At 48.2% G+C, this 11,489-nt stretch overlaps 2 protein-coding genes across 2 annotated transcripts in view; both read left to right on the forward strand.

Moving 5' to 3' along the window:
• Positions 1-8,150, forward strand: part of LOC103903788 (T-cell activation Rho GTPase-activating protein-like) — a 15,516-nt gene extending 7,366 nt beyond the window's left edge. Inside the window, 6 exon segments of the mRNA XM_009285053.1 lie at positions 5,463-5,624; positions 6,118-6,168; positions 6,170-6,228; positions 7,123-7,300; positions 7,536-7,653; positions 8,113-8,150. Of these exon segments, the coding sequence (XP_009283328.1) occupies positions 5,463-5,624; positions 6,118-6,168; positions 6,170-6,228; positions 7,123-7,300; positions 7,536-7,653; positions 8,113-8,150 (606 nt within the window).
• Positions 8,151-8,448: 298 nt separating this feature from the next.
• Positions 8,449-11,489, forward strand: part of MTAP (methylthioadenosine phosphorylase) — a 154,268-nt gene continuing 151,227 nt past the window's right edge. The window contains exon 1 of the mRNA XM_009285055.2: positions 8,449-8,475. Within this exon, the coding sequence (XP_009283330.1) occupies positions 8,449-8,475 (27 nt within the window). The remainder of the gene's footprint in view (positions 8,476-11,489) is intronic.

The raw sequence follows: 11,489 nt of genomic DNA on the forward strand, positions 1-11,489 counted from the left end.
GGTATGCAAAAAAAAAAGGGACTCGGGACCTGACCAGCCTTACCTGGGACCTTCACCCACCCACCCCCCAGTCCCTCACCCCACCTGTGTGAGCCCCATTTCAGCTCAGGCGTAGGCCTTCAGTCCCCAGCCCTGTCTCCTGGAGGCAGCTCAGACCTATGCTGTAGGCATTTTGTCTCCTGCATGGACCCCTCGTCTGGATGTTGTAGCTTGTCTCCAGTCCCATCTCCAGCCCCATCTCCTCTGACTGCACTTTCCAGATGGACTCTGGACCTGGTTCATCACTTGCCTCTCTGGGACTGGTGACAGACCCTGTTACCAGCACCCAGCTGTGCTCTGTTGGTGAGGGTACTGCCTGTGTGGGGGCCCACCTTGGCTCCCAGCTCACCTTCCCTTGGGGAGCAGACAGCCCTTGCTGTGATGATGTTTAGGCACAGCACTTATGCGCAAATGAAAAAGTGGTCCTGCAGCCATGGGAGACTTAAGGCTGCTCAGCCTGAAGTCTCACTCCTGTTTGCTCTTGAGTAAGCAATAAGCTGCCCCCATGCCATGGCAAGTGGGGGCTTGAGGACCCTGTTCTGTCACAGCTGGTGGAGGTGGCCATTTGTTGAGGAGCCAAAAGATGAGGCCATGCATGCCCTGGGGAACTTGGTACTTCTCACACAGTGTCTTTACCTGGGAAATAGCCTGGCATCCCTGGACAGCCAGTTGGAGAAGATGCTCATTCATGCCCTTCCTCTTGCAGCCAGCAGCTGTACCCATGATTCTGGCAAGATTGTGCAGAAGGGGTGTGGGACATGCCTGGAGCCCTTCCATGTGGTCTGTTGCAGTGGCAGCTGTAATCAGATCAGAAACGAAAACATAAATATTGATTAAGCATTCAAGTATTGCCCTTTTAATTCCTTCCTAGTAAATGGCAAATACTGTTTTGTATGTGGTAACTGACTGGATGGGAGGTTGGAGATCCTGCCTATTTTGCATGGTGTGGAGGGAATGCCTTCTCCCCTGCAGGCACTACTGGGAGCAACAGAAGGACCACGCAGAACCCAGACTTTGTCCCAGAAGTCCCTGCCCTCTTCTGGTCCACTGTGATTGGCTGGTAGGACCCTATGGGATTCCCAAAAAAGCCCATGGCAACCCAAAGAACCAGCTGGTGGGTCTGTGAACCACAAATTACATTTCAAGGTGTGGCACACAGTGCAGATGGTGGCGAGGAGCTCCCTTTGCTGGTGGTTACATTTGCTGGGGGACGTTGGGAGTGATGGCGTTTGTCTTCCCAAGTCACCGTTACGCGTGATGGAGCCCTGCTTTCCTGGAGATGGCTGGACACCTGCCTGCCCATGGGAAGGAGTGAATGAATTCCTTGTTTTGCTTTGCTTGTGTGCACAGCTTTTGCTTTCCCTATTAAACTGTCTTTATCTCAACCCACGAGTTTTTCTCACTTTTACCCTTCTGATTCTCTCCCCCATCCCACCAGGGGGGAGTGAGCAAGCGGCTGCGTGGTGCTTAGTTGCCAACTGAGATTAAACCACGACAAGAGGATAGTAAAATGACAGCAATATAGCTTTTCATTGGGGGCTGCTTTGTAACACAGACAAATGGCATTTATGCTGCTACCAAAAAGCACATCTCTGGGGATCAACAGTGTAGGCAGTTTGGTCCTGGCTAAGCACTCTGCAAGCTCGCCAGCTCATTTTGTCATAGCAACCCACTCATGTGCCCATAAATGTGTTAAAACACCTTCTCTTTAGGTGGTCCTTTTCAGCATTTTTCACAAAATGGGGTAAATAACCTTTGCAACTCTTGATACCCAAAGCGTGGGAGAGACTGCTTGGTTTTGTGGGTAAAAAATTTAAAGACTCTATGAAACATATGCAGGCTGGGTACATATATACATGAGCTTATCACCTTGGGTGATTAATTGCACATCCATTTTTTCCTTCAGAAACTGACCTACAATAAAGTAGCCATCAAAGCCTTTGGCAGTGTGTGCTAGGACAGCGTAGCCCTGAACTTTGTGTCAATAAACAGCTGAATAAAGTGCACAAGATGTGTTCCCTTTAAACACCCATTTTCTTTCCATTTTCTTTTCTGCCCCTTCTTCAGCTGAAGGGTCATCCAGGGATATCTCCATGTAAAAATGTAGTTTGGGAAATGTGTCCCAGTTTCCTGCGTGTGTTCCATGTCATAGAAAATATAACCCTGCCCTGCTCCTGGATTTTTGATCGTGGGCATGATTTTTGATCACTGGTGCTTGTTTAACATTACAGATCTGTTCCTAGCTCGTTACACACTTCCAGCCTTTACATTCATTATGTTTTTTTACAGACCTTACATGTCTCACAGAAAATCATAGCCAAACAATCAGTTTGGGTTTTAATAGCCAGGGTCTTGTGCCTCTGTAAAAACTCCCCAGACCTGCAGAGCAGCCTGCAGCCAGAGCACCTTATCTGTGCCCCCAAGTTAACTGCACAGTTGTGCAATAACAGAGCTGTAAATAATATTTACAGCTATGGCCATAGTTACACAGTGTATGCCAAAGCCCACAAAGGTTTCTTACCCCAAATACCTTTCTGACATCCCTAACACCATAATAATGTTCATTGTGTAAAAGGAGGAAACTGCTCTTGGCGTGTCTAAGACTGTTCGTTGGCTTAGAGATCCCCCAACCCTTTTTCCCCTTGGATAGGAGGGTGATGCATATATTAACTCCTGAGGTCACCTTCTGCCCCAGTGTGAGACATTCACTGGCCCACCACATGGGCCAGTCTGCAATCAAGGGCCCTTTTGTCCCCATAACCCCTTGCCAACAAGACGCTTGAAGCGATGTAAAATTCATTTAGCTTTCCTAATTAGCATCTTGTTGCAACGGTTTTTCCTGTTTTGCTGACTTGTAAGCCAAAGCCCCAGAAGTAAAAGCCCCAACAGCTCCATTATCTCCACCATCCTGCCTCCTGCTCCTCTGTGCCCCAAAATAATCATGGTCTGAGCTGAAAAGCTCTGCAACACCCCAGTGCTCCTACTGATCCACAGGGCCCCCTTGGTCGGCTCCCTGGAGGGGTCCATGCTCCCTCTCCTGGTGTCCCCCGGTGTGTTGGTGCTCCTTCTGCGGAAGGTAAACCTGCCTTTTAGTTCTATTTAAGTACTTTTTATTCACACTAAAACTTTATTATTCATCCTGTTAGCTGTTAGTAAAAGATGTTTTATCTACTTCATACCTATGCTTTTACAGACATGTATGTATTTAATTTCTGTATAAACGCATATTCATATAAACACATACATATACACATATGCCAATACATAAATATACATGTAGATGTATATATCTGTATAAACTAGTGTATCTATGTATAAATAAATAAAATATATACATAATTGTACACTCCTTTGTATATCGACTTCCATATTGCAAGTATTGTATATGAATGTATATATTTCCATATCTCAGCATTTCCTGGTCCAAAGGAAGCAAGGAGCCAATCAGAGGGAGACCACAGCCCACGTGGGTAGAACAGCAATCAGCCAATCGCAGGGCAAGACAGCGGCAGCCCCCCGCCACAAAATGGTGGCTGAAACAAAATGGCAGCTCCCTGTGCACAGAGGGGAGGGACTTCCCGTTCTGACGTCTGAAAGGGGTGGCTGCTCCTGGCAGCCAATCACAGCAGAACATGTGACTGAAGGGGCGAGACTTCCGGACGGCCGCAGGAGGCCTCTGCGCTCCCGCCCGCCCTCTGGCGGGTTCCCGCCTGGCCGAGGCAGCTCGCTGGTGGCCCCTTTTGCTGGGGGGCTGCTCTGTGGCCGGCACGTGCTTCTTGCAGGCTGACACCACGCACTGTCATCTGCTGGTCCCCGCTGGCAGTGGAGGAGGTTTCTGCCAGGAGAGGTTAAAAAAGAACCTGAGGAACGGCCATCTTTCCTCCCATTCAGCTGAACCCATGCTGCCTGCTGCCCTTCACACAGAGCAAGTCACAGCCCTCGGCACGCAGCAGTGAGAGAGCTGAGCCCTCAGAGGGTTCCTCCCACCCCAAGAACCCCAAGGACAGTGCTGGGAGCTACAGGTGGTGACTCCCTCAGCTCTGGTCCTCAGAGCCGGGTGGGTCCATGTTCCTCAGCAGAAGGAGCTGTGCTTACTTCTCCCGGGAATGTTGCAACAGAGGTCTGGTGCCCCAAGCGCGGACGTTTTCTGCAAGAGCAAGGAAACCTTCTTGGCAGCAGTGGCTGAACTTGTTTCTCTGAGCACACACAGCCTCTGCTGCTGTCAACATCCTGGAGAAGAGCGTCAGCAGGGCAGGGCGAGATCTGGGACAGTCCATCGTGGCACACTTTCAGAAGCCACAGACACCATTGAGTCTGAGCTGCAGTTTCAACTCTGCTCCCTACTTTTCCTGCTGTGCTGCTTAGGACTGCATGGCACACAGGGGAGGGTAGGAGAACACTCACTTGTTTTTTTTTTAATTGATTTTTGTTTTCATTTGCAGCAGGTGAAACCACAAAGAGAAGGAAGGTGCTACCCTGTCCCTTTGCTCTGTGACAGACGTCTACTACTACAGATAATGTGCCAGGGCCATTGGGATCTGGCTGCAGAAGGGCATCCTTTGTCCAGCCTCTGGTGGCTGTGGAGAAGATGGCACACTGTCCCAGCTGATCCAGGCAAGCAAGCCTGGCGAGGGATTCTCCTGAGAGGCAGCATTCCTAGGAAAGATACCACGGACCTCAGGAGATGGGTGATTTGTGTGTTTTCCTCCCAGCACACACTTCTGACAGCCACAGCCTGCAGGTTAGGTCACAGCCTAAACATGGCAGGAGCCATGTCTGGGGATTGGTCTGGCCCAGACCTCTTCTGTGGGAAGAAAGCTCCAGGTGAGAAAACCCAGAGCTGTGAATAAGAGAAGTAGATCTGGTCTTTTGCTTGAATCTTTGTGGTCTCACAGAAAGCCTTCAAAGAACTCTTCTCAGCATCGGAAACCTCCAGGGATTTCTGTGTTTCCAGAAAAAAAGTCCTCAGCAATGGGCTAGCACTGATTGTATCTAAACACTGTCTTTGGGCTAACAAGATTCTTGGGCAGTTTCACCATGGGGAGTTTTTCCAAAAGACAGGCTTTTTTCCCCTTTTAAGCAGTCTCTGCGGGGGACACATCCTAGCTTGGTTGAGTCAGAAGGGACAGGGAGAGATTTGGACATGAAGGCTTGACCTGTGCCCTGTTTCTTTCTAAGAAAGGAAGCAGGACTGTCTTCGTGGCAGTGAAGGGAGTTCACTAGCACAAAATGACTTCTGTGCTGGCAGAAGATGAAGCTTCTCCCAACATGATCTCCTTGGACCAACACCTAGATCCCATCCCAGTTAAAGCAGAGTGTGCCTCCCCATCCAAACTTGCTTCTGTCTCTGAGAGGTTTACATGCCACAGGGCCTATCTTCATCAAAGTCCCCATTCTCCCACCCCAGCCCATGTTTCCCACAGGAACTCCTGAACATACTGTACGTGAAAGGACCATCAGCTGAGGGGATATTCGGACCAGCTGCCAGCAAGAAAGCACACCGGGAGCTGAAGGAGGCCCTAGACACAGGAGGGGATGTTGACCGGGAAAGCCAAACTGTGCACCTGCTGGCAGTGATTGTGAAGGTGAATTCTTTTGATTTCGGGCTGCAAGAGCTCCTTGTTACGCTGCAGGTCCCACTTCAGTGACTGGCTTTGACCTAGCCGGGAGCCCACGCTAAAGCCACAGTGTAGCCAAACTCTGTTTCTCAGACTTACCATTCCAAGTTTGGTGTTTTTCTTCTCTGTCTCCTTTTCTATTCCTCTTGTTCTGCCCCTGGTTTCTGGCATGCCCATGGGAAACTCACTTCATGCTCTTCCTGAGTGTTCTCCTCTGGGAGGCACACTGAGATTTAGGGGAGAGCAGAGGGCAGAGAAGAGCGGGGAGTTCTGTTAGCAGGCTAGTGTGAGTTTTCTTAGCCCATAACCCAGCAGCTGCCTGCTCTGTCAGCGTTGATGGGTAGCTCGGAGACAAGGTCATTGAAACCAACCTGCCTCTTCCAAGTCAGGGTCATCGGGATGTCCCCTGTGATATCAGAGGGAGCATTCAAAGCCTTATCTGAAGCTCTTGGCATTGCAGGACTTATTCCGAAACATCCCCTTGAAACTCTTGCTGGCTGACCTCTATCAAGGACTGGATGTGACCCTTGGAGAAGCTGAGCAAGGAGGAGAGATTGGAAGAACTGAGGGAGTAAGTTTTGCAAGTAGTGCCACTGGTATGGAGGGATTCTAGAGGCCTGGGACTTCCCCGCAAATTGAGTTTCCTGTAAAATCCTATTGGTTCTGACAGCTGTTTATTGCTGCTGTGGAGGGGGATTTAGGGGGAAGGTGGCACAGAAAAGCATTTCTTTAGTCAGAACACTTCCTTAAGGCTCTTGAGATTCCTCTACAAAATGACTCTTGTAAGAAGTGGCCAGCAGTTGCAGTGTCTTAGTGAAGGTAGTCCCTCTGTTGTCAATGAGGCATGAACAAGAAGTCTTCCTTTGAGGGGGCTTGAGTGAAACCAGGAGCTAGCAAACACTACTATGCTTCCTTCCTGAAAAGTAGATTTGAAACCTGGCTCAGAGTACCTTGAAAGCTACACAACACAACTGCAGGCTTTCATCTGTCTAGGAATGCCTGCAGTGATTTCTCTTGGCAACATACGATTTATTAATTTGTTGATCTCCTCAAAGACATGGGCTTCAGTAATGCTAGCAAGTCAGTGCAGATCTTACAGTTAACCCACTGCTGAGCTGCTGGTGGTGATTTTTGAATGGTAGTGCTGCTAAGTCATGAAAAAGCACATACTTTCCTCTCTTTAGGAACCAGAGGCGCAAAAGAGCAAGTTGTGCTAGGGGTGTAGGGGGAAAGAATGGTCCTGAAGCTAGTAACGTAGGATCTTATATGCGGCGGGTTGCTGATTTCACGTGAGAAGACCGACTAATAGATAACCTGGTACCTGAAGCTAGCGCATCGAGAGATAGTTGAATAGCTTGCTCATCCACCATTAAGTCATGTCATTTCTACAAGTTTAATGAAATACACGCTTTTAAAGCAGTAGCAGCCACTGAAGTGGTGTTACATCATGTTCATGTTCCCTCAGGGTGGCTGACAAATTGCCTAGAGCCAATCTCCTCATCCTCAAGTGGTTGCTGTCTGTGCTGCACTGCATCAGGCAAAACTCGTTAACAAGCAGGATGGACTCCAGCAATCTTACCATCTGCATTGGACCAAATATGTTGAGCGAGGAGAACCTGCTCCCGCTGGAGGTGCTGATGGAGGTAAAAGACAAGATACGCTGAATTTACCAACCAGCTACACCAATCTGGGCCAATCAGAGCATTCCTGTTGTGAGGTACCTTGCTGTCTCCTCTCTTGAATGCTTGTGGAGGAGCTTTTTGTAAAAGCAGCGATGTGGCTGCAGCTTTCTGCACATAAGAAAGGGTCAGGAGTCAGAAAGGCTGTTTGATGCATTTTCTGCCCCTTGGATTGAAATCAGTGGTTTTATGTGTGCAGGTGAAAGTGCTGGTGGAGTTCCTTATTAACAACTGCATGGAAGTATTTGGAAAGGAGATCACTTGCCTGCTAAATCCCTCAGTTGAGGAGTCACCAGTGCCCATAGACAGCTCCACAGGTACGGAGATGGACAGAGGATCATCACAGGCTGGGGCTGCTGATCCTTTTTCCTTAATGTGTTACTGCATCTATGAAAAGCCAAAGGGTTTCTAAGTAAGTGCTCAAGACACTATGGCAGTGTTTTCCTACTGGAAGACTTCCCAAAAGTTCGGTGACAAAATTCACAAAATAAAATTCACAGCAGATGTTAACCATCTGCCCTCCACATGCACATTAAGCACAGGCTCTGAAAGCAATGCTCTTAGCTCAAGGGCATTTCTGGTGGGGCTGGAAACAGAACATTGCTCACTCAACCCAGCTCATCCTGCAGTCAGTGTTTTGCCATGGCCTCTCAGGACAAACATGCAATGAAGAAAAATGCTTTTCAGTAACACCTGATAGTGGTAATGCTGTCAGTGTCCCATTTTGCACTTGTGTTATCACAGTTAGCTCTATCCAGAACTGTTTACTCTTCAAGGTGAGCTGAAACCTGATGGTCTAGACTCTGACTTCTGAAATATGCTGACTGAGATGTCATTTTCCAAAGCACTTCCAATCAGTGCAGCAGACATTACAGAGAACAGGGCATCAGAACAGGGTCTAGAAGAAAACTGGTATAGGGTTTAAGGTGGGTTTTGCTTCTTGGTTTTATTACTTCTGAGAAGTCACGTCATTGCACATGATTTGCTTTCTAGAGCTGTGTTCAGAAGAGTGTAGTGACCACAAAATAGAGACAGATACAGAGTGTCCAACAGATGCATTTCTGGATAGACCACCCTCTCTGCTCTTACGCCTCCCACACTCGGGGGCAGATATGGTCATGGAAATGGAAAAAGGACAGGTATGTCAGGTCCGTAAACACTGCAGTGAAGTGTGTCATGTATGAGGGAGTGTCCTGATGCAAAACTGAGGCAAAAATGTGTTAAGGTCATCATCCCACAAGAAGGAGAGAATGAATCTCCAGTCCCTACTGTCAGGTTAACTGTGAAATGAAGGCGGGTGCTTGCTTCTCTATAAGTTGTGGTTCTCCTTCTTTCAGCTACTAATTTCAATGTTGAGAAATAACTCCTCACTGCAGACACAGGATCCAGCCTGAGAGAGGCGGGGAACATGGATGTGACCAGTTACCCAGGGTCTGGGTAACTGTCCTGCCTCTCTCTGGCAGCCCCCAACATGGCTGTGATGGGACTATGCCATGGGTGGGGCCATGGGTCCTGGTGGGCCATGAGCTAAGCACGGAACAGCCTTGTGCCCAGGCAGCAACAAGGGCCAGCAGCACCCAGGGTGGTGTGAACAGGGCTCAGTCCAGAGAGCAAGAGGAGGGAGTATCCCCCTCTGCTCAGTGTGTGTCAGACCTCACTTGGGTACTGTGTCCACTTTGGGCCCTTCATACAGGAAAGACATTGACAAACTGGAGGGATTTCACGGGAGGCCATCAAGACAGTCGGCGCTGGAGATGAGCATCCCCAGTCACTAGGTAGGAATATGTGGGCTGAAGCCAGCCCAATCCCATTGCACTCTTAAAGTTCGTTTTATTGGTTCATTTTTTATACTTCATGTTGGGCTGATTGACATATGCACACATACTGCTATTATAGTTTTGCTATGTTATTACATGGTTTCCCTCCTAACCGCTGTTAGGAGTGATTTCTCCTACCTTGTTAGGAGAAATCACTGCAAAAGCAATAGCTAGGACTTACAGGTGGGCAAGTCAAAATGTGCTTCTGAGATCAAAGGAAAGAGAGTGAATAGGACCAGAGACATCCTGCTCTTCCCTCACCCCCATCTGCTTTTCATTCCTACCTGCAGCAGCATCCAGTGTTTCCAGAAGATAAGGCTGCTCTGCGGCAGGAGAATGAAACCCAGTGCCTTTTTTTCCAGGTGCCTACACACCCCTGCTGCTGCGGCGGGTGGAAACTCTGCACCTCTTGCTGCAAAACATGCATCCAGTCCACAGCACTCACCATATCAGCAGCCACCTTGCACAGTCACCCCAGCATTTGCTTGTAACTGCTCAGTTGCAGTGTCCCTCTTGGACAGGAACTTCATGCTCTGTGCACCTACCAGGGGGCTGAGAGCATGCAGAGCGACACTTAGGGCAGGTGCATGTCAAACCTTGTGGTCTGCCAGGGTACGAAACAAGGCACAGCACATCACCACTGTGCTAGGGGCAGGGGGGGCTTGTAAATACCCCGCTGCAGGGGGGTGTTTCAGGGACAGCCTGAGCTAAGTACTAATGGCTGGAAGGCCAGTGCCACCTTCCACTCATGTGAGCTGGACAGGAGAAGAAGTGGGGCTTCCTCTTAAGCAGCATCTTGGCTTCAGCCAAGAAAAACTGTGCCCACGCAGCCATACCAGTGCTATGGTCCAGCCTGCTCTCAGACACCGACTGTGTTTGGCCGGAATGCTCTAAAAGCTTAGGGGCTCTAGATTTCTGCCGCTGTACTTCAGAGCACAATAGGGCCTCCTGTATGTGTATACAGGGACTGTTTCCCTCTGGGTGAGGGATTTGCCAAGGAAGAGGAGCAGTTTCTTCTCATGCTGATTTCTGTGAATCCTGGCCTCCTGAGTCTGGGCAGAGCCAGCTCTCGACAGGCATCCCTCTGCAAGCTTCCTGGCAAAGAGCCCTTCTTCTTGTTAGATCACACCTCTTGCCCTCAAAAGTTGTTTTCTTTCCTTTGGTTCTTTAGACTACCTTTCTAAAGATAGAGCATTACGAATGTATCCTTTCATTACTCAGTTTAGATTAACATATAACAGTTGTGGTTTTTTTTCTGTGCCGCTTTTTGACATATGAAAGCAGAAATTATTATGCTAAATAACAGAGGACTGGGGCACAAAGTAGGTACTTTGGAAGTCATCTCCTAATTACAGATTAACTTGAAAGAGCAAAGAAGGTGGTTTTTTCCAGGTGTAGTTAATATAGCCAAACATATTTTTTTCATGTCAGTAAAAAAAAAAAATTATCACTGCCTTTAAACAAGAGACTGTGACACTTAGATATGACACACAAAACTTGCTTTTAGCTATATAAATCAGAGCTAAGAACTTCTGTGGAAAAAAATCTTAGATGTTGCAAAGTTGTTAGAGATCCACTTTGTTCCTCTAAGTTTATGTTGGCTTAGATTCTGTAAAGGTTCTTTGGTTTCTTTTTTGGCTGTGGCTTGGTTTAATGGCAAAAAATGGTATTTTAGCAGCTTTGAGAAATATTTTTTTTTTGAACTGTCATCAGCTCTCTTGATCTCCAAATTAAGAAAGTACACCACACTTCAAGAATGTCTGAAGTAGACAAACGAACCTGTGGTTTAGCAAAATGGGACCTGATGAGATGCATCCCAGAGTCCTGAGGGAATTGGCCGATGTAGTTGCCAAGCCAGTCTCCATGATATTTGAAGTCGTGGCAGTCAGGTGAAGTCCCTGGAGACTGGAAAACAGGAAACGTTGCCCCCATTTTTAATAAGGGTAGAAAGGAGGACCCTGGGAACTACCGACCTGTCAGCCTCACCTCTGTGCCTGGGAAGATCATGGAACAGATCCTCCTAGAAGCTATGCTAAGGCACATGCCTCCTAGAAGCTATGCTAAGGCACAGGGAGGACAGGAAGGTGATTCGAGACAGCCAACGTGGCTTCACCAAGGGCAAGTCTTGCCTGACCAACCTAGTGGCCTTCTATGATGGAGTGACTACATCAATGGACAGGGAAGAGCTACGGATGTCATCTATCTGGACTTCTCTAAGGCCTTTGACACACAGTCCCCTGACAATCTTCTCTCTAAATTGGAAAGGTATGGATTTGATGGATGGACTGTTTGGTGGATGAGAAATTGCCTGGATGGTTGTGTCCAGAGAGTAGGGG

Source organism: Aptenodytes forsteri, unplaced genomic scaffold (genome assembly GCF_000699145.1).
Source record: "Aptenodytes forsteri isolate BGI_AS27 unplaced genomic scaffold, ASM69914v1 Scaffold167, whole genome shotgun sequence".
NCBI classification, from domain to species: Eukaryota; Metazoa; Chordata; class Aves; order Sphenisciformes; family Spheniscidae; genus Aptenodytes; species Aptenodytes forsteri.